This window comes from Mixophyes fleayi, chromosome 2, assembly GCF_038048845.1.
Source record: "Mixophyes fleayi isolate aMixFle1 chromosome 2, aMixFle1.hap1, whole genome shotgun sequence".
NCBI classification, from domain to species: domain Eukaryota; kingdom Metazoa; phylum Chordata; class Amphibia; order Anura; family Limnodynastidae; genus Mixophyes; species Mixophyes fleayi.
Genome location: NC_134403.1, coordinates 134,816,887 through 134,840,976, shown reverse-complemented (window position 1 = coordinate 134,840,976; position 24,090 = coordinate 134,816,887). Strand labels below are relative to the sequence as shown.

Genomic DNA, 24,090 nt, shown 5'->3' with positions numbered 1-24,090 from the left:
CGACAAATAAAATAGGAGGCAAAACAGTAGTAAACCCATGTTCGTCTTGAGATAATATTGTGACCTGACCACTTACTTAGGTATCCCACAAGGAGTGCTCTCCTATTTATGTCCTGGTTACTTCCATAGCTGCTTTCTCCTTTGTAGTGGAATGCCTTACCATAAAGTTCACAGAGCACCAGTACCACATTGTACCATTGCTTGTAACTCACTGTGTTAAACCTATCTACTAATAAGTACTGCATTCACCCATGATAGGGGGAAAAAAAATTCAGTCACACTTTTATTGTGATTGTGTTTGAGCAATATCCAAAGTCCAGTATTTCATATTTTGTTTTAAAAATGTATCTACAATCTTTAATAGGTTTTTGTCTAGCCAAAAAATTAATACTTCTGTCTTGCATATTTTACATGCTGCTACAGCACAGGAAGTGTCTTTTGTGCATCCTAGTGTAAATCTTATAAAGAAAACAGTCAATTGTTCACAATAAACCATATCAGTAGTATCAGGTTTCAAAGAGCTTGTTAAAAGCTGTTCCAACTTCTGAAATCATGTCGCCTGTAGTCATTGAACGTCCGTATTTCTGAAATGCTTGGTGATTACATTGTCTTGTGAGAGAACAGGCTCCAAATGCTGCCACCACAAAAGGATTTTGACTGAAACAAGGGACAACCACAATGAATAAATAACGTTCTATTTTGCATGCAGATTAATGCAATTATATGGGGTAGAATACTTATGCAATGATTTTCCTAAGCTACATTAGTAAACATTTGCTAATATGTTCAGGGACAAGCAGAGAGATGTAGACACACATATATAAGACAAGTAAAAAAAATGAATAAAAGAAAACGCCTGCTAAATAAAGGAAACTAAAGAGCATGAAAGCAGGGGCTTTCACACAGGATTACCGTTTGTGTTAATTAAGCAAACACCACAGCATGGTCAGGGCTATATATAAAATTACTAGACTGCTCTGGTTGCCTATCATAATGTTTAGCATGGCTGCCATAGGAGAACTCTGAGACTTAGAAAGAGCATTGAATGTTGGAGCACATTTGGCAGAAGTTTCGGCGGCCGAGGCAGCTCAACTTCCTGATGTTTTACAAGCAACGGCATCCAAGCTGCCAGACTGGAACTCCGAGGGTAAACCATCATTGGCAACAGTGGGCAAACTGCATGCCACAGGATTGTGATATCTGTGCATTAAATTGAAGTGCAAAGTAAAAGCAGGCAAGCAACTACAGACCGATGGACTGTAAATTTCAACTGTTGCCACAAGCAGCCAGGGTCATCACAAATAATTTAACAAGAACTACACAGATCATGATATAGTTGACTTGCAATGCATAAACTACTACTCCCCACACTTGGCAATAGTCTACTGAGCAGTGGCGGTAGATGATATGGTCAGATTAATCATCTGTTAACATATTCTCACCAAACGGACAAGTGCACTTATGACAGAGCCAGAGTGCTTGTTTCAAATTTTGAAGAGTTCTAGTGGTTCAGAAATATTCTTGGTAAGATTCATTAACTTAGAAGGCAAGGTTAGTACTAATCAATATTGAATGGTGCAGCACTTCTTTTCTGACAGGATGACAATGCCCCCATCCACAAAGCATGTGTGGCTGCCCCTTTGTTTCATGTGCATAACATAGATGTTATCCAAGTACTATGGCCAACATGGTCACCAACTGTGATACCAAACCATGCATTTATAGGAACAATCATCAAATGGCCATCACTTGAGAGCCCCTGCTGTACCATATATTGGTATTCAATGTCAAGGTGCAAACAGGCAGTACAAGGTGGCCCTGTTCCCTATTAAGTTACTTTATATTGGCATTTTCAATTTTTGTCCACCATCTGTATGTAAAGAGAGTAGAATGCACCAAGATGTTCTGTAACTATTTAAAAGTACAGTTCTCAGTACTTTTAGACAGCATACCAAGTCATTTTGGACAATGCTATGCTTCCAACTTTGTGGCAACAGTTTGGAGAAGGCCCTTTTCTAATCCAACATGACTGTGCACAAAGCATGGACTACACAGACATGGTTTGTGAGTTTGGTGTAAAAGAACTTGACTGGCTGGAATAGAGCCCCGACCTAAACTTCATCGAAAACCTTTGGGATGAACTGGAACAGATATTGCAAGCCAGGCCTTCTCGTCCAACATCAGTATCTGACCTCATAAATGCTCTACAGAATGAATGAGCACAAATTCCCACAGAAACACTCCACCATCATGCGGAAATCATTCCAGGAAGAGTGGAAGCTGTTATCGCTGCAAAAGGGGGACCAACTCCATATTAAAGTATATGTATTTGAACACAATGTCATTACAGTCCCTGTTGGTGTAATGGTCAACCGTCTGAATACTTTTGACTATACAGTGTATACTCTAGCTGTTATTTTCCTGAAATACATGCATTATTGTAAAAATTGTTCTAATAAAATCTTAGTCCATTCAGTGCTAGAATTTAGTTTTAATTTGTTTCAACATACCCATTTATCTTTTCTGGTCCTGCAAGAAATGCCCAGTGTACCAAGACTCCAAGAGAGCCAGCCAGGAGATCTCCCTGTCCTCCACAACGCCGGCTACTCCCTTCATGAGTGCACACTAACACTTCAATATAAAAGAAAGAAAACAACAAGTTAAGTTGATATCATACAGTTACACAATTAAAAATGAAATAATTACCTAATTTAACTACCAAATTAAGCTGAATTAACAAGGTCTGGTTTAATTAGGAAATCCAACTCTCTTACAACTACCTATGTTTAACTGTATGAAGTAGAGTACAATAGAAACATATGTTGGTACTGAGATGGCATCAAGGAGACCGCAATAGTACAAGAAATGAAACCTTATTTTAGGAGTCACTATATAACCTCTCATAGGTCTGAGCTGGGCATGATAGACTTGGGGGGGAAAAAGCAAGCAATATCTGTATAGAAATAATGTACAATGTCGGTTTAAGAAAAATGCATTGGGGAAAGGCCAGTATACACAGTGCCGTGTGCAGGATTTCTCTTTCCCCCCACAAATCCATGCTCCCCATGCTTTCCTTACGATGCCTCCACCTAGTCCCTACAAGAGAAGCCATCCAGTAATTTTATTGCACAGCAGGGAGTTTAGAATCCAAATATTACTGCTGAGTAAAATCTATCAATATTTACCTTATTCTTTTCATCCTTAGTTATTGTCTTTTTCCTTTAAATTAATTGATTGGGGGTACTTGAGGGGTGGATTGACAAACAAACAATCAGATTTTTAATTCATAAATAGGTAAGTGAATTACTGGCCCAGTCAAAAAAATGTCACTGTATATTCTTAAAATTCTCAACATATTGCATATAGAGTGGAATGTGAGAATCAATGTTTAAACCTGTTTGATACAGGTTTTGAAGTACAAATTGTATATATAAAAAAGATTAATAACTGTTGACACTGTTTAAACAAAGCACTTTACAACACTTAGGGGCATATTCAATTCTCGGCGGAAACACCAAAAATCTCGCGGTCCGCGCACGATTACGGAAAACCCGTTAATACGGTAATTTTCTCGCTGGATTTCAGCTCGCAGCTCCCTGAGCCGCGAGCTGAAATCCAGCTACATATTACCGTATTAATGGTACTAGTTTTTCCGCGGCGCGGAAAACTAACAATTGAATATGCCCCTTAGGGGAATATTCAATTGTTTACTTTTTCTGTCGCGGAAAAAGTAAACAGGTTATTACGGTAATTCTACTCAGATTTCAGCTCGCAGCTCCCTGAGCCGCGAGCTGAAATCCAGCCCTGAAAACTACCGTAATAACGGTATTTACGCGCACTATTACCGTAATGCTGGTAATAGTGCGCGCCGCAAGATTTTTGCCGTTTTCGCCAACAACTGAATATGCCCATTCGGGCTTGTTCACTTAAGACACATTGTATTCTGGAGAGAATGCAGCCATGTGTAAATTGCGGTTGAATCTCTTCAGACTAAAAATCGTTTATCCCTGAATGCAGGTGCTGTTAACAGGGCAGCAACCCAAAAATGGCATGGTCAAAAATGTGAGAAATTCTCACATGCCCGATTCTCTGGCAGCTTAAAATGCTGTGTGAATAGCAAATGTGTCCAGCAATGTCCTCTAGAAAGTAACATATACAAGTGTTGGAAAACATGCTAACAGCACTTATCTGAAATAGCCCTTAATGACAAAACTTATAGAAACATTGAAAGATAAGTGGTGACTGAAACAAATGCTTTATGGCTTCACAGGAATATCATAGAAATTGGCCTAGTTTGGGGTTAACCCCACAAAATCTTGTTATATTACATTTATTAGTTTAGAATTAAAGGGTGACCAGTACCTTTGGAATCATAAAAAATTAACTCCTTCATACAAGCCACTAGTGCGGAGTTCTCACTGAATGCATAGGGTTCATGGTTGTCATCGTCAGTGTCGAAGTCAGCAAATTGGATAAAGTAATTTCAATTAAAGTCGAGCAAACTTGGTTGTCTTTGTCTGAAAAGATGCGTACGGTACGCTACGACGTACAAGGGCACGCTACGGCGTGAAAGGGCGTACGCATCCACTGCACGTGGCAGCAACAGTAATTGGTCTTTTACCATACATTCGCACAAACACGCATACTTATAAAATAGTACACATTAATGGTAGTTGCAACACATAGTCAGTTATGTCGAAATATAGTAGTGTTTATGTGTTATATTAAAGTTACATGCACATTAGTGAAATATACAGAACAGGTTGAAGGAATCATATCATGAGTGGTATCATAATAAACCTCTTAACATTTCCTACTGTTTGGTTCACTCTGCGAGGGAATCGCAGAGTGCATACACAAGTTATGAATGATAGGGAATTATGAACTACTTAAGACTAAGGAATCTTGGCGGGAAGAGCAGAGCATACCCCCTGGAGAGGTGACCCCCTCCTTTGGATTCCTTAGGATGAACTAGCCAATGATTGACAACCCCTTGGACCTTCCTGAGACCTGGACCAATAGATGCAAGCTATACCATCTTCATTGTATTACTGTATTTCTGTGTGTATATAAGCAGCAGCTTCACATCTAGTGTTCAGACATCTTGTCCCCAGGCTTCAGGATTGAATGACTGCACACTGGATCCAGAGCGCCTGCGATAAGTAACGGCTGTACTTATTATCAATTCGCTTGAACATATTATTCTACTATTTGCGAATAAATCTTTGTGCGTTGGAAACACAAATCGAGGTTCGACAATCGTTATTGGTTAGCGACAATACGCACATAACATCAGTCATTGGTAGCCACAAACACAATGAAGGGTATTTATGAAAACTGGTGCACAGGAACAATGTTATGTTATACATAGCAACAAGACATTAACTCTCATTGTGCAAACTACAATAGAAGAAAAAAAAAAAGCAACAAATTCTAACAGATTTTGCTGTCCATAGTAATAAGTATTTCCTGTGCACCTGTGTTTTCAGAAATATCCATTATCCATCTCTTTCAAACAAAACTAACCCATAGGAATTTTTTTTAAATCATAATATCCATATGAAGTAGACATATGATAAAATAACACCGCCTGTTGTATAGTGCAGATAAACTTAATGTCCAGCATGTTTTATCCAATATGTACACAAACCTTTATCACCATCTGAAATTAGATCCCACTCTCCTTTCTGAACAATAGTAATGTTTCCCATTGCTTGGCTGAGCCTTAGTACACTTCCATGCTGGTCACTGCTGTCCACTGGCTCAGTGAGCTGGAAGGGGAAAAGAAAGTCACATTTCTGTACTAGACTTTCTTTTTACACCTGTTTTGACACATACTTCAAGCAAGAGCTACATAACATAGTCACTGTGAATACAGGTATTTACCATAGCTTCATACAGCCGACTGAATTCCATAAAATTTGGGGTGAGGACAGCTCTCTGATAGCCTTGAATGATAGAAGGTTGTTGGGCAATAAGCCAAAGTCCATCCTAAAATGGAAGGCAACATCTGCTTAGTATTGTGCTAAACACAATAACATCCCCCAGTAACAGAAACAAGATACTTACTGCATCTATCACAAGAGGAATGCCTTTCGCTTTGGCTTTTTCAATAATACCCTGCAAATTAAGCAGAAATGATAGTTACACAATATAAAATGAAAAGCCAAAAAAAAAAAAGCTTCCGATTCTAGGATCACGTGAAAGAAGCAATAAAATTAAAAAAAAATTACATGTTGTAATGCCACAAAGAGATTCATTTCTGTCTGGTTGGGGTCACAAAGACACATTAAAATACACAGTTCTACTTAACTTTAGTCTGGTTTTCTCATATTCCATTTGTCCCACAAAACCTCACTTGTCCAGGGCTGCACACCTCTCCTACTAAGGCCGGCCTATGTCAAACACAGCAATGTCAATGCCACAGTGTTATCTACACGACCGGGAAGTTCACGGGTGAGGGGCATTGACAGCTCTGCTGCAAGTTTGATTCAGGAAAGAGATACTAAGAAACAGGAGTGCAGCACTAGACATCTGGAGCATTATTTGGAAGGACATGCAGAACTATATCTTGTCATACCTTAATGAACTACATCCACAGTTATATTTTAAGTTTAATTCTTCTCGTTGAGCATTTAAGTATCAATATTAAAATAAAAATAGCTGTTTTCACATCCTTTACTTCCTTATTCCAGTTCCTGGCTGTGGCTGTAGATTCAATTTGCATTTTCGTCAGGAACAACAGCAGTGATGTAACTGAAAACTACTGTAAAACAGTATGTGTAAAAGTACATTTTCTATTTGTCACAGGGTCCGATGCACGCCCAGCCAAAATATCTATTTTGGTAGTTATTGTAGAGTTAGAATATGCTGCTTATCATGGTTAAAGAATGTATTTCAAACATGCTAAATAAAATGCCAACGGATATCCTTTAACTAAATTATTTTTGGCATTCAAAGTCTTTACATCAACCAGGCAGATTATTATTTTTGTCTAAATATAAAGAAGGGCATGTACAAACCAATATATTAAAGTCATTATCAAACTGGTTCTCCAATTTTATATATTCTTGCTTTATTCAATGTATTACAAGCAGCTGTTTCAGCCCAGTTGTGCTGGATGACTGTCCCAGTGCATCTGCTACACCATGGGTCACTTCTGTCCTGTAATCAGCTCACTATGCAGCTGTCCCTTCTAATACTTTTATTTTGCGCCATTGGTTCAAGTAAAGTACCCCTCATGTCAGTAAAGTGTTTTAAGTTCCATTACCTTTGCTGTTTCCAGTATGGAATTGTCTCTTCCCAGCCCTGGTCCTATTACAAGGGTATGTAGTCTTGGGAGCCATTTCTCTATCTCATGTAAAGCATTCGGATGGTCCCTGCGTGAACAATGTTTATAGAAATGTCATTGAAAAAGTAAGGATAAAAAAAAAAAAAAAGCTGAAAAATGTTTTTCAAAGCCTGTGAAGGACAGTGACATACAGTATATTAATTATTTAAAACAAAAACTAAGTATTAATAAGCAACCTGTTATTTTGGCTAGCCACCATTTGGTCAATATTGAGCAGAAAAGGTAAAACTCACAGAACTGGATGTACAATTAGCTCTGGACTGTACGACTTAATGACACTTGCTGCATCTTTGGTACAAAATACTTGGGATAAATCTGCACCCTATGGAGAATAAAGTACAGGAGATCAGAGAGAACGTGTTCTGGCAAGATATCACTATTCAGGAATTAGAAACTTGGTAGATCTAATAATACTGCTTTAGTAAATCCCTTGAGGTTTTAACCAATGATTTCTGACATCTGATGTAGCAATAAGTTTTAAGAAAGTTTTTACACAGCTATAGTAATCAACTATGATCAAATAACCATGCCATTGCATTTTATAGAAGAGAACGCCAACATTTTAAATAATAATGCATTACAGAATTATTATTTAGAAAAAAACTCTTCAGCTGTATTTTGGAGTCATTCACTTTAGAAATTTCCCCACATGCTATGTAAGCCAACTTGTCTTGTTTGACTTGAGACGTGTGCTGCTCAATGCTGTTTATATAGTAGCTGACAGTCTGGAAACAGTTGGTGAGCCAGCAAAGAACACATTTCATGGACTTCAGTGATCTGAGTTAGGAGAAGAAGTCTATGTCGCACTGCATTTTTTAAACTGTGTTTTACACCACCTAAATGAAGAATGAAAATAAGCAAAAATCTAATTATTCAACATTTTTACGAAGTGTACTTACCACTTTGAGAGCGGAAATTGCTGCAAAGTATGGAGCCCCAGTATATCTGTAAAACAATGTGATATTACAAGCAAGTTCATCTCAGTAATGGAAGTCAATCTGTTGCTACCTTTATCAGCAGCAATATGCTTTAAATGTTTTTAGGATCTATGAATGAATCATGGCCACAAATGGAGCAAGTTTATCTCAGACAAAGGTCACAGTGTGGAGACAATGTGTAGCACATCACACAATCTGCCTTAAACTGTATTGTCAGAATTAGTGTTGATTCTAAGGATGTACTGAATCCTGGATTCAGTTTGGTCTTCTATGGCTGAGGCCGAATGAACTTCCAACAGAACATTAAATCCAGGTGCACAGGCCACGCATAGATCCAAAAGATCAAGTCACTTTCTATTTCGTGCGCACAGAGTAATGGCAAGTGCAGCCATCTTTGCTGTCACTCTACTACATTACAATCTTCTATGCCTATGTACACCAAGCAATCATAGTCCTGTAAATAACACTTCCTCCAGGGTCATCTACTTCACTTCTGGGGAGCATTTAGGACCAAAGAGCAGTTGCTCAGTTCTGAATAACCACTGAATGTCGAGAAAGTGACAAGAGGAGGCCAGGAAATTCAGAAACAGACTGGTAAGTTGTGGAGGTAAGATGGTCTCTTTACAATAGTTGGTTGACAGTTGGGGGTTAATATCCCAGTGCTGCTAAATTGACTAATGCACACAAAATATATTTTTGTGTCAGATAAACTATTGCTGCATGCTATTGTCTTCACACATCTTTTGCCCACAAAAGTAATATGTATTTTCTGCCAACCCTGAAAAATGATTTTAGTATTCTGTAGTACTGTTATCATGACTGGCATGCTACATTAGTTGTAAATGTCAGAAAGTTCTACAACTTATGCAAGTTAGAAGTCAAATAAGATTTCACTGGTAGTTGACGGGGGGTTCTGATAGACAAGCAATTGCCAGGTAAGTGTGGGGGGGGGGGGGATGTTGGTCTGCAACTGGCAGTTGAATGGGGTATATTTAATAAGTGTCTGGCATTTGAGGGCTTCTATGCAACAACAACTGGCTGGCAGAGATGCTGGGGCCACAAGTTAAGGTTAATTTGTTCTTATATTTTGACAGAGGAATAGCAGATTTAGGCAACTAGATGGTTCCAGGTGTGTCTGGGAATAGAAACAAATGATACATAGTTCTAAAAGTTGGATGATTCTCTGAAAGTCTGTCCCAAGGCCTTGTTTATTAAAATATTTTTTCAATTCCGTAATTACATGGGTCCAGATGGACAGAATCAAATCTCTCCCAGGGATATCAGCTTGCCACAAAGTGCAACATGGTAGGCCTTGAGCATTAATCATGTATGGAAAGATGCATTTGTCTGTGCAGAAAGTCGTGATTGGGGAAATATTTTACGTTCATAAAATGACCTCACCCTAGCTTTTAAATGTGGCAATGGATCATATAAAATGACAGCCAGAATTTTTGAAGAGTGCATTTCATGAAGTAGTTTTCCCACCCCCCTACCCAAATAGTAGAACCACAAGGGTCCCATCTCATAATTTCTCAAGTAAGCTCCGGCTGCAGGAACCCATCAAAGGAGTTCAGCTGAGGATGGAGAAGTCTTTTGGTGGAGAACTGTGCCTAGCCAGCAGGGCTTCTTGGTAAAGCCTGCAGAACTGGGAAATTAGAGTGTAAAAATGTGTGTTTACTTGCTTGTCATTTAGTTATTCTAGACGTAAAATAGACAAAATGATTCATATACAATTTTACCAATGTCACTGTAAGGATGTAATACATACAATGTACTCACTCTTGACAGCCTCCAACAATACCAATCTTTCCATCCTGTCCCTTGTGCTTTTTAGAAGTAAGCGGGGGGATGACATTCCTCACTAACTGGAAGATATTCTCCATGTCCTTTGATGGGCGTGTTGGACGCAGAGAGAAGGATCTCTCCAAAACTAAATAAGAATATTAAAACGTTAACGGTTTGCATAGGCATATGCTTTCACAATTATATGCAGACTGTACCAAATGTTAACTATTGTGTTGCTCCTAAATGGCATAATGGTATCATTCAGGGTCTATAATAAATGTTATCATAATGGTGCAAAGTCAAGAGCTAGTTATGCTTGAAGGTGCACATTTTCCAAACAAGGTTTTGTTCTGATCTTAAAAGCATTCAGAACTTTAGAAGTTACGTTATATAGATTGACCTATGGTGACTTATGTGAAGATCCTTCCGCATAAAAAAAATAGCATGTATTTACTATATTATATAGACCAGGAAATATTAGGGCCATTGTGAAAAATATTTATACAGCCCGAATGATCTGTACAGTATATACCAAGCTTGCGGGGCACTGTCCCTACAAAATATAGCAGCCAGTGTCCCCACTCCTCCACACACTACAGCAGCCAGAGCCTGCTGACTAGCAGTGTCTGCAGTGTTATAAAGTCACCCTCATGACCAATGTTGCTCGAAACAACATTATGAGCAGCTAACATACACAAAGACCCACTTTACTATACCCCAAATGATTTGACAATGTGAAAAACAATGTTGGTCCTGAACGGTTTTCGTATAGGAGCCTGACCCAGAAGTGAAGTCACAGGTACAAAAAAACCTCTGCTCAAGTTTAAGCCAGAATTCAGTGGAGACATTATGAGAGGCCACTTAATGAGGACACCTAATGAAGCAGTGGATGAAATGCATAGGTTGGCCTCGGATAGCGTGTCTACACTGAATTCTGATTTGAACGGTTGCTCAGAACTACTCATTTCTGAGTCAGGCTCCAAGTCCACTAGGAAAAAAAATCGCTTAGGACAGATGCTACACTTCAATATACCCCAATGCTAGATATGCAGATTGTAAATGTTAACAAACTTTTAAAAAGATTTGTTTACATACCACACATGAATGGCCAATTCGGGCCTCTGTTTATCTTGAGAATAGAATGTATAAAGAACCATCCCCAGTGGTAAAGAGATCATTCCATTAATCCACAGCGATTGGTGTGTGACTAATGTATTAAACTACAAAGATTGTACAACTAGATAACACTATGTACATCATTTTACAGTATTAATATATTTTTTTTTCATATGGTCCAATTTACTACAATGTTCCCCTGTGTTTTTATTCAATGTATATGTTCATGTGTACATGGCTTATCTGTCTCTGAAAGGATAATTCCACCCAAAACTAAAAACCTGCTTATGACAGGCTGACCAGGAAATTTTCTTTCACGCTTAAAGTGGACTTTTCTGAACTCCTTGCCAAGTTCTCAAAACCCATGCCTTATGAGATTCAGTTTCAGATAAATGGAAAGCTCAGGAGGAACCTTAACAAAACTGCCCAGAGCAGGAGACAGGATATCCTGCTTACACCCACTGGATCAGAGGAGTGCAACAAAGTAACCGTTTGCTTTACATATCTTACTTTATTCCACCCAAAACGAAGTTGGGTGGAATTACACTTTAATACTGTGTATACTACATAATAAGAGCCCTACATGCCATTTACAGTTTCAGACGGCTCCCTGACTCAACCCTATGTTAATCCAAAGAAGAACTACACAACTTTTATAAAGCAGTTGAATTTATGTGTACTGGTCAACAGCCCGGAACCACAGGGAAAGAAAAACGTACCCACTACACAACTGTCCTTATTTCCAATAACAGAATTTCTATAGGACAGAACCAAAAAGAAAACTTTAAGCAGGATTACCGTTATCCTCTTTTTGCAGACCATGTACTACAAACAAAGGGCTCTATTTACAATTATGCAGCAGTACCACTCATTACATAATGCTGTACCACTGCAAATATAACAGGGCTCCTCAAGGAGCCCCGGTGAAGATTCCTACTCCCACTCCTAGACTGCCCCTCCTATGCGAACAGTTTTTACTGTTCGCAAGCAGCCCAGCACTGAGGTCCACGCATGTGCATAGGATTTGACACAGTGAGGGATCAAGCAAGGCCTTTCCGGGTTCACCGGGCCCCTTAGCAAACGATAGCCCAACACCAAGCATAGCCAATGCTTTTCACTGCTTGATAAATACCTAGAGTTTTAGGAGGACAGCGGTAGCAAATAAAAAGTAGGTTAACGCAGGAGAAATCTCCTTCACAAACTGAGTGAAGTCGTGTGATGGCCATTCTCCGGACAAAGCAGTTTTCTCCAGTTTGTTAAATAGACCCCTAAGTATCCATCATATTTTATACTTCTAATATAATGTATACTGATCCACAAATTCCCATTTGTTCTACTGGCAGCCAAGTGCTAAATAAAGAGATATAAAAAATGTTTTTGTCAAGATAAAGAATAACATTGTTTTCTTATCTTTTTATTTTGCCTGTGTAGTGACAAAACATATGAATGTTATAAACGAATAGACCTGTATCCTTAAATTCACTCTTCATATGTGCTTAGCCATTGTGAAACTTTAACGTCAAGAGACCATAATGTTGTCTGAATCAGCTTAAACATTTTATTATTAATACATAGCACAAAGCTGAATTATGCTACCTTACAACCAAGTATTAATAGGATGTCTATAATCCCACAGAGATAAACTTTCCTAAAAACATTACCAGAACATTTACTGAAAATAGCATATTATCTGTAGAAAAGTAAAACTTAACTTCTACCCAGAACAAGATGCAGGTAATGGTTTTATTTTTCAAGTGTCTAACTGGTGGGACTTTGACGTTATACCTATTGGAGGAGAAAAAGATGTTGCCGTATTAAAGTGCAACGAATCTGCATACGTTCTGACGTTTCCTCTGATGGGGCTGCTCACTCGGCCGGGCACAGCCATTTGAGAAGTGGAGGATATGGTATTAAGCATTTGGCCCAGCATTTGCAACATCTGGATCTCACGATTGTGCTCAGCTTCTCGCCGTTTGTCCTCAATCTGCAGTCGCTGTTCCTCATATTTGTAAAACTTCTCTTCAGCATCCACGCTCTGCTGCAGAAAGCGCTCCATCATCTTATCCAAAGTCAAACTTGAGTGCCGCTTCTTAGACTTTTTAAGCTGAGATACCTGAGGTGAGTTTGTCTTTGCATGAATAGGTTTATAACCTGAGATGGGAAGCAAGTTAGATGCTGTTTATTTATGCAACAATATTTACAATTTGACTGTAAAAACAAACACCAGAAAATCTCAGAATCTTAAAACAAACTAAATAAAATGAAGGTATAGACCAAAGACCAGTATCATGAGGCAAACAGAAAATGGTTTTATTGCACTTTAATTAAATACATGTTTATTAAAGTAACCATTTTTATCACCAGCCAGTTCCAAGCGGAGAACCTCTTGTGTGCCTCTGAATAGGTCACATTTTTGTAATCTCAGGACAAGAAAGTATTCAATATCCTGATTTATCCTTCCCTAGCTACATCTGTAATTACCACTGTGCCACACTGAAGTCTCAAAACTCCAGTGAGATTTCTGTTTTATAAAGAGCCTGCTCGACTGTACATTTACAATGTTACATGCAATAAATGTTATACCTCTTCCATCAACAAGTTATAGAATAGCTTAGAAGAGGCAAACGTGTAATATAAGATTTAATTAAATTCATGTATTTCAGATTTTAACTAGGAATTCCAAACAGATATGAACAATAGTTCTTGTAGGAATGCCAACATGCTAACCATGAAATCCACTTTATAGAAGGAATAGTACTACTAATCGTATGTATATTGGTTTATCTGCAGAAACTCAGGTAATATAAATTCAGAATCACAGTATATATGAATTTATTTAAACTCCTGTGACATGCTTGTCTCCATTTCTATGGGGTTGCAATACTATCCAAATTTATGTATCAGGTGTCTATTTCATCTATGTGTAAACTAATTTCATAAAACAAACATAATCCACACAGATGCCTGCAAGATGTACATTTGTTTACAGTTTTAGTGATAAAGTGATTTTTTCCCATTAAATTTTCCAATAGAAAATTAAAAATATTAGTCAAGAATATAAAGTTCATATCGAGAATTAATTAATTTGCAGATAAAGTAGTGGGACTGAAAAACTTTAGAAACATGTTGAAAATACATTAAAAGTTATCTTTAAACATTAAAAATTATGGGGCCAAAATAAGTGCCAGAATTATGCTTATGTGCATTCAGCAATGGGCATTCTATTTTATCATTTCCACATTGTGGTCGATTTATATTCAATTAAAAGAAAGATATTAATTAATTACTATAAAGTCTAGAAATGCTCTACTGTGACTTATACCTTTCAAATGCCCACTATTCTGACAAAGTGTGCGATATTAGCTATAATAATTGTCCCATTTTCCTTGCTGAGAGGTAGAACTGTTGAGGCACACTCTATATGGCCAGGTTTACAGCACACAATGTCCATTGATTTAAAAACTGCCTGATGCGTTATCTGCTTGTACAGGCTATAAATACAATATTGAGATCTGCGTGTAGGGACACTCACCATCGTTAGGGGGCAGCGGGATGGCGAAGCTGGGCCCATCTTCCACCTTTATGGGGTGCTCTGTGTAGCAGGACGACCCTTCCCCCGAGTCCTCGGTAAAGTTGTCTTGGGACGACTCGGGTCCCCCTTCCCCGGAGCCGGTGGGTTCTTCCTCGTCCTCTATCTCCTCCTCCTCCTCCCTCGGGTCCCCGGGCAGCTCCACTCTGCAGGGGGGGTCCGGGCGCAGGAGCAGGATCCCGGGGGGCTCCGGTAGAGGCACGTAGGCATGTTCCCCGCTGGTGGCCGGAGCTGAGCGAGAGCTGAGGATCCGGTCCATCTCGTCATAGTAGCGGCAGATCTTCCGAGCGTGGCCGTTCTTCTTGAAGCCCTCCCGGGCCTGGTAATACTGCCGCTTGAGGCCCTTGATGCGGATGCGGCATTGCTCCGGTGTGCGCTCGAAGCCCAGCTCGCTCAGCCGCCCCGCCACGTCCCGGTACACATGGCTGTTCCGGAAATTACCATCCAGTGCGGACTGCACGTCTGCCTCCCCCCAGATGTTCAGCAGGGCCCGGGTCTCCATGTCGGACCACAGGAACCCCCGGGTGTTGGTGATCAGCCTCCGCATGCACACAGACATGCCGCCGCTGACAGAGCGCGGCTCGGGAAGAGAGAACGGAGAGCTCGGCGCTAGCTGCAGTGTGTGTGGCCCGGGCACTGCACGTAACTGTGGGCGATGCTGTCACTCATTCACTGCCAACGTCCCCAGCGAGTCCCCGGCTCCGGCCAGCAGACATGCCCAGCGCGTCAGCAGGGCGCACACACACATCGCTTTACCCCGTCACACAGCGCAGCGCGGCAGCCGCGGGGAGCACATCCCGAACTTATGCATGGCTGCACTGGCAGGAACCCGCGGGGAGCCGAGCAATGCACCCGCGTCACAGGGACAGCATTCCACGCTGTCAGTGCTGTCACTTGTCAATAAAGCTTCGGGAAGTCAAAACAATGTAACATTATGGTAAACAAAAACAATATCACGAGTGTGTGAGGCATGAGTGACGTCATGCGTCAGTCTCCGCTGCTGTGTATTGGAATAAAGTTTTTTTTGTATGTTTTGATTATTTATTTTGAATAAAAGCCATGTACATCTTATTACACAGCCCCCTATATACAGTGTTACAGTATCTCACTCATTAACATACAGTGTATCCACTGACACACAACATCTCCGTCCGTATTTATCACACAGCGTCGGACAGTTATAGTGACGGAGATGATGTGTGTTTCTCACAGGCACTGTACAGTGTTAAACATAGCATCTCAGTCAATAACTATCCTACAGGCAGTGTACAGTGTAAAATACAGCATCTATAATCAGCATTTATCCCACACACACTGTACAGTGTTACATACAGCATATCAGTCAGTAATTATCTCTCACTCCCATACAGTGTTACACACAGTATCTCAGTCAGTAATTATCCCACAGTGCTGTATATGCTGTGTGTAACTGCCTGTTGGAAAACTACGGAGATCCCAGTCAGTAATTATCCCACAGGTACTTCACAGTTCTAAATACACCATCTGAGTTCATATTTATTCCATGCCATATAGTGCTATACTGACTGAGATGCTGTGTGTAACATTGTACTGTGCCTAATGGAAAATACTGAACAGAAAACAATCAGGAAACCACTGATCGATATGGCGCTCTTTAGAATGTGCTGCCTCGTACATACATACAAAAAAAAAAAAGGTCCACCCTCTTCTAATACAATATGTTGAAAAGAAAATAAACTTGTACGTACATCTAGCGCTCACTCTTGTAGCACATCAAAATGAATAACACTTCACCGGTTATAGGAATTTCAGACAAATCTTCTTTTCTGATGAAGTCTTTCAATTTCACACTCAAAATATAAAACACATAATAGTGTAATGTGTTACACATACTTCTATATTAGTTCCCAAATAACCATGAAGTACTAGCGGCTTAGGAGTCGAAACGCGCTGGAAGCTGGGACCCGGCCGAATAACTGGAGAATCTAAATGGGACCTAAATTATGCCTGTGATTCAGAGGAGTCTGGTACGAGTCCATTTTAGATTTATACCGTTGGATGTTTTACACTTGTTTTTTATTTGTTACAAGTTTTTATGCATTGTGTATGATTAAAGGATAATGCACTAGATCTCCTTTCCCCATTTTGTATTTACTGTGGATGGAGTCGTTAGTTTGGAACGGAAAAAGGAAGAGAAAAAGGATGTCTATATTGAAGGCTCATTAACATCAGAAACACTGTAAGCACAAGTCCTGTGGGGACAAGATGTTTTTGAAGAACACAAGAGTGATTGGTGTTTTCTGTTAAGAATTCCACTGTGATAATAGAAGCCCTCTTCAGTACTTTATGGTTATTTGGGAACTAATATAGAAGTATGTGTAACACATTACACTATTATGTGTTTTATATTTTGAGTGTGAAATTGAAATTGAAATGTGATTGACTTCATCAGAAAAGAAGATTTGTCTGAAATTCCTATAATCGGTGAAGTGTTATTCATTTTGATGTGCTACAAGAGTGAGCGCTAGATGTATGTACAAGTTTATTTTCTTTTCAACATAATGGAAAATACTGAAATGCTGTGTGTTTATCCCATAGGCACTGCAGTGTTACACACAGCATGTCATTCAGTAATTATCCCACAGCCATGTACACTGCTATACACAGTAGATCAGTCAGTAATTATCCCACAGGCACTGCAGACTGTTACACACAATATCTCTGTCAGCATTTATTATCCAACAACACTGTGCAGTATTACATACAGCAGCTCTGCTGCACTGTTACATACAGCATCCCAATCAGAAATTATCCCACAGCCCTTTACATATATTGTAACAATACATCAGTGACATATTATTATACAGTTCCGTACATACCGAGTTACAAGTATGTCAGTGATTATTCAAGTCATGTTAACACCGAGTTACATATAGTCTGAATCCGAGTTTATTCCACAGCACTGTACAAACTGTAAAGTATGTTTGACCACGAAATATTCAATAAGTTTCAAACCACATTTTCAAGGGTGATGTACTTAACAGCTAATTGTATTGGAAGTCACTGCAAGTTCTTTAAGGCTCTGAATGCGCATGGTCTGACTGAATACTCTATAGGCAGCATGGTGGCTAAGTGGTTAGCACTGTGTGGAGTTTATATGTACTCCGGGGGCTCCAATTTCTTCCCACACTCCAAAAACAAAAGAGAAGCTTAATTGGCTGCTGACTAAATTAACCCTAGTCTGTGTGTGTTAGGGAATTTAGACTGATGTGAATGGACATATATTCTCTGTACAGTGCTGCGGAATTGATGGTGCTAGATCATGATGATTATAATGATTTCAGGTAGTTAATAAATGTATCATCTTTCAATTACTTCTCCTGTGTTTATTTACAAATATACTCCACTCTCTCAATTCCCTAGCTGAACGGATGCAACCCTGTATTTGAATTAATTGCTGAAATACACTGCTATATTTTTGGTTAGTAGCATTTTGCTAGTTTTATTAAAACACAAAGTAGATTATAAAAAAAAAAAAAAAAAAGACACTGATTTTCACTTGTCAGAAGAACACATGGAAATATGTTAAGGGAGCACACCGAAGAAAAAAAATAGCATCAATGCCAGGCAGACAGAGCCAAGTTACAGGTTAGCACATGATAGACACATCTCACCCCACAAGAAGTGTGTGATTGGTTGGTGCAGACTGCACATTTTATAACCCAAGAGAAATGCTGCAGACTGGAATTTCCCATGTACAGTTTGAAATGTAAGCATAAATTACAATACACAATCTCTTAGATAATTTCAATTAGCAAACAAATCCCTTAATGAATAATAATTCACCTACTTCAATGACCTTAATATCCCAGAATTTTTAACAAATGGTGCTTCACCACTGCCTCTCATCTAGAATTAGATGTGGGCGTTTACCTTGAGTTTCTGTTAGAACTTGTACCCAACTATGCAAGTGACCTATATGCATCTTTGGTGCACATTGAATATTTGTAATAGCAATTATAAAAAGAGGTCCTTATACAAAAATACCCCAAAATACACATGTAGTCTAGATATACATCAACACATAGAAATAGACCATGTAGCAAAAACACATGTGTATTTTATCTTGCATACCACAGAAAGCAATTATCCATGTAAATATCCCCATTCAACAGATTTGCACTGCATGATTAGTAAAACTGAAGAGACAGCCAAGTGACAACAGCGACTTCAAAATGCTTGGTAAGCTGTCATTGTAAATAACGTAAACTCGTTGTAAGTTCATGTCTAAGTGAAACAAATTCACTGAATTATAAGAGGTTGTAACACCCAATTAAAAAAAAGGACATATGTGTCCATTTATTAACAGAATGCGGTAACAATCAATATGCATTGCTGCAAATCGCAACAATGCATAATGACATATCGCTGTGATTTACCATGCCGGGGCTGCTCTGGGAGTCCCGGTGAAGAATAATCTCCTCCATTAAGTCTTTTTGCCATTTACCAGCAGCCTAATGCCGATGGCAGGTAGAAGAAATGCTATGCACATAGTACTTTCACAGGTGAGAAATCCAGTAAAGACACAGCTGGATGCACCCCTAAGATTGCTTAATAGATTGACTAGTGCTACTGTCCCCATAGAGGTCTAAGGGGACAGCAGTAAGCTAATGGGTCTAAAGCTAGATACATCCCTAAGTTTGCCAGAGTTTACGCTTTGTTAAATAGCAAAAGGTGGCGATAGAGCCTTTTTGCTCTACACCGCTTCTTAAATAGTCCACCATAGTATAATTTGTAAAACGATTCAAAGGATGCAAACATTTCACAAAATCTAGCATGTTGTTAATGGTCAGTGTGAGGCACTGTGACACCTGACAAGGACAGATCAAACAAAACAACAGTATGGTGGACATACAAGTAATATTACACATATTTCCCCCCCACATTACTTTAATGTGACTCAGCTTAAAGAGTCCGAGCGCTAGATTTACTAAGCTGCGGGTTTGAAAAAGTGGGGATGTTGCCTATAGCAACCAATCAGATTCTAGCTGTCATTTTGTAGAAGGTACTAAATAACTGAAAGCTAGAATCTGATTGGTTGCTATCGGCAAGATCCCCACTTTTTCAAACCTGCAGCTTAGTAAATCTAGCCCCGAATATTGATTCTGTATGTATTCATAGTTACCGTTTTCAAACTCCGCACAAGCTTAGTTCTGCCTACCAGTTCTAAACACTAGATATAGTCAGGGCCGGATTAACCCGAGGTCTAACTGGGCTACAGCCCAGGGGCCTCGGGCATCCAGGGGGCCCTTGACAGAGCTCAGCAGAATTACTGATCGGGATGGGGGCGGGGGCGCCCCCGGCCCGATCAATGCTGAGCTCTGTCACTGCATTCCTCCTTCTCCGGCGCTCAGTAATCTCCTTACTGAGGAAATCTCGCGAGAGTGTCACGAGATCTCCTCAGTAAGCAGCTTACAGCGTACCGCGGAAGGAGGACTGCAGTGACAGGAGAAGGTAAGCGCTTGGGGGGGGGGGGGGCGGTCAGCTAACAGGGGGGCCAGTCTGCTAACGGGGGGGCCTCACGGGGGAATGGGGGCCCCCTTTAGCCCAGGGGCCTCCATTCCGTTAATCCGGCCCTGGATATAGTCTTCATTTTAAACATTAGCTTGACACCTAAGTAAAGTTATAACATTTTAAAAAGCAAAAACTGCTATATGACCCTAGGGCCTCCTCTATGCAGGAATTACGGTCCTACATAGGACATGTCACAAGTATGGAGAGAATAACGTGTTACCTTCATGATAAATCACATCATTTCGATAGGGTGTGGGCCCCGTGGTTTCTACTAGAAAGCCACAGCTGTCTGTCTAGCACGGCTCTCCCACCCGCAGATGGAATATAGATCTTGGGCCGCCCCCGGATCCCCCAGGCTGGTATCGGCGTGCTGCTGGTGAGTAACGTTTGTATGCTATTCTTCTAGCTCTTCCTAGCGATGTTCCAGGCTGGCTTGTTTACTTATTTACTTATTAGCGATGTTGTTAACAGGACCTGTGCCTTTCTACCTTCCTTCCTCTTTTCCCCTCCCCTAGCCCCCATTCCCCACCGATATAAATGTATAAAATTACAGAGGAGACACTTTGAATATTAATACTTTTATGTCAAATATATTGATTGTATTTTTCCTGTTGTTTCCTCTTTAAATAAAGAGTTTAAAAAAAAAACTGCTATATGCAAACAACAATTTATTGATAATTCAGCATCAGATCAGGTAATATAATATACATATACTTGTAACAATACAAATGGTAATCAGGTTAATTTTCCAAATTTTAGAGCCAATAACGCAGTATGTGTGACACAGCTAACATGCCAATAAAGCAAAAGGCTGAATAGTAATGGATGACAGATTATTGTCTTTAAAATCATTACAAATTGAATTTAGAAATATATTTAAAGAGAATAACAGCAATAATTCTTCATTATTTTCTACTGCTAACTGATTTCTCATTTATTGTTGATGGTGTAACCTATGGTAACGTTTTTAGCATATATGTTAAACGTACTGGAGTCCAAATACTGGAAGTGCTTTACTTTCTCATGGCCCACCTCAAAATGTGGAAACTGCACCATTACAAACAAGAGCAGTTTTCTATAGGTTTAATTGCTGGAGCAATAACTGTCAAACCTCACTTACACCGTATGTATTGTGCTCATGATCCTGTGTTAACTTGGCACAGGAACGATGCATCCAACAGTACCACTAGTGCAGATCTAGACCAATCAATACAGACGTTAGGAGCCAATACATTAGGCATTATACTGCTTAAGTGACCAGCTTGTGGGCCCTCCACAGCAAACTGCACCAGGCTGTGACACTTAAATGACATCTTGCACCTCCCTTCCCTGCAGTCATTTGCTGGGAGTCATTATAACTGGCTTCATATTAAAACAGTTAGAACCAGCAACTCTGTAGTCAGAGACATGTAATAGTAATATGAGCTGATCACTGGAAAGAGCTACAAATCTATAGGACTGGGGTCTGTGTCTACATGTCATTTTACAACAAAACAAAAAAAAAAAGATTGTGTTTTTCATTTGTTAGGATGACCATATTTTGTCCAGCTCTACACATGTAAATCTGAAACACATACTTCAGGGCAGGTATGAGAGCCTGCTTTTTAGTGCAGAGATTCTTAGGGGCATATTTAATAAAGCACGATAGTGCTTTTAACGGGTCATTAAGGTGTCCTCCTTTCCTCCGCAAAATTATTAAGGGTGCATCGCAGCAGATATCATGGATATCTGCTGCTTCGTTTTTGGGAGCAGTCACCATTCAACAGAATGGTGACTGCTCCTGGCCGCAATCTAACAAGTCCCGAAAAAAACATTTTTTTCGGGAACTTGTCATGCTGAAGCTGGCGTACATCATCGGAATTGAAGAAATCTAATGCTGTCAGCTCTGCTCCGAAGAGCAGAGCTGTACAGCGCATGTGTGGAGGGATCACATGATCCCTCCCTGTCACTCAGCGCGCTCTCTCTGCAACTATCGTTGCAGAGACAGAGAGGGGATCTGTGTGCGCATGTCCAGTTCTTGGAACTGGACATGCGCAATTGAAGAGTGAAGAGAAGACCCGGAGACAGCGCTTCCGAAGAGGGGGGTAAGTATGATTTTTTTTATCACTGAAACAGCAGTTTTTCGGGACTGCTGTTTCTGTGCAGGGCTGTACATAAATGTGAGAAATAGTTCAATCCTTATCATTGCGATAAGGATTGAAAAATACTTTTCACTTTATGTGAATATTGATAAATGTGCCCCTTAGTTGCAGGTACACACAATCTTTGTTTAAAAACTTAACGCACAAAGAAAATCAAACAGACAGAAGGATACTCCACTTGTTCGATGATACGGAGCCTAAGCAGCAAGGGTTAATATACCACTTTGTCGGTTAAAGCATGCCCAGTGAACTTGAGGTTAATGTCTGCAAGTTTGTTAAGGATAAGGATTGCTACAGCATATAATAAATTAAGTGCTCCCTCTTTACACAAACTCCTTTATAAAACCACTCTCAATTACCACAGGTATATTCTTATCACAAAATTCCATTAAAATGTATTAATTCCATTATGCTACTATATTTATAAAGCCTACTCTGGCTTTAGCCTGCGTTTTAAGCAGGCTTTATGAAGAAAAGGCAGAGTGATGGTGTTAGCAGTATCATTTCAAATCCCTTTATCCACAACAGATCAAAATCACTGCACATTATGGACTAAATATCCTTATCAAAGTTCATCGTCGTGGTCTGATGTATAGATTGGTATGAGTAAGCTACTCGATTTATGTGTTACAATAATTACCTGCATTATCACTAGGCAATGCTAACATAAGTTCATGTCATGGAAGCTATTATGAAGTAATACTTTATTATTAGTAAGATGGTCTAGCTACTCAGCAGTACACGTGGGCTGGGGGGATTGCCTAGCGGCAGCGTCCTCGCCAGTACCTGCTTCCTGTAGACAGTACAGCAGCGCTGCAGTCAGGACCCCCGCAGTGGCTGCCACTGACAGCGCAGTGAGTGACATGACGAGCGCCCCGCGTCTTACCTATAGCCGTACTCCGGGCTAGGAGCATCAGGACACTTCCGGGAGTCCTGCAGCAGTGCTGGGCCTAGGGGAGTGACAGCACAGCTAACCAATCAAAGAGTGGCTCTCTGTATTGACATTCAAAGCAGCGTGTTGGTGACAGTTTAGTGAACCAATCACAAGCTGGCATCCAGGTGAAGGTGATTGAGTTTGACAGCATTGTGACTAAACCCAATAACTGTGTCATCAGTGCAGCTCTCTCACCCATTGTGCTGTCACCTTTTTTAAAAAAATGAAGCCCTTAAGCTGAATGCAGATAAACGCAGCTGCTTGTCACGAAGCAGGCACGGACATTACAGGGTTAAATGTGGGAGGATTGCTGTTCCCGGATGTTAGGGGGAGGAGTAGGAGGAGTTTTTGATATACTACTGACTAGGGATTTCCTTTCCATCACAGACATCAGGCTGAGTGGCTGCAGTTTTATAACATTACTGTCTTTGAGCTGTATTTAAACTGTTCTTGCTGACATAATTTACATCATATCTGTCCTTACTGTTCCTCACTTTACATTCCTGTTTCCCTGTCTCCCCCCCCATATTCCCATCTCTCTCCCTCATGATCTCCCCTCTGAAGCATTTTCACTTTATCTCTCTCTGCTGCTTTTCTCTGGTTTGCCAGTGATTTTACCTCAGAAATGTCGACACTGAAATCCAGTGTGAGCAGACGAGCTGCTGAGCAGCTGTATCTTTAAT

At 40.0% G+C, this 24,090-nt stretch overlaps 1 protein-coding gene across 3 annotated transcripts; it reads right to left on the bottom strand.

The window, feature by feature from the left end:
- Nucleotides 1-255: 255 nt before the first annotated feature.
- On the bottom strand, nt 256-23,443 carry NAXD (NAD(P)HX dehydratase). Of its 3 annotated transcripts, XM_075200012.1 has the most exons (11): nt 14,723-15,674; nt 12,976-13,341; nt 10,069-10,219; nt 8,251-8,296; nt 7,585-7,673; nt 7,271-7,379; nt 6,070-6,120; nt 5,887-5,991; nt 5,651-5,771; nt 2,511-2,631; nt 256-657 (listed from the first exon to the last, which is right to left on the bottom strand). In XM_075200012.1, the coding sequence occupies exons 1-11, from the start codon at nt 15,336-15,338 to the stop codon at nt 507-509; spliced, it is 1,926 nt and encodes a 641-aa protein (XP_075056113.1). In that variant the 5' UTR covers nt 15,339-15,674; the 3' UTR covers nt 256-506. The 3 variants fall into 3 exon arrangements, with proteins under 3 accessions (XP_075056113.1, XP_075056115.1, XP_075056114.1); XM_075200014.1 differs by lacking the exons at nt 12,976-13,341; nt 14,723-15,674 and adding an exon at nt 23,360-23,443; XM_075200013.1 differs by lacking the exons at nt 12,976-13,341; nt 14,723-15,674 and adding an exon at nt 23,260-23,359.
- Between the last annotated feature and the right edge of the window lie 647 nt (nt 23,444-24,090).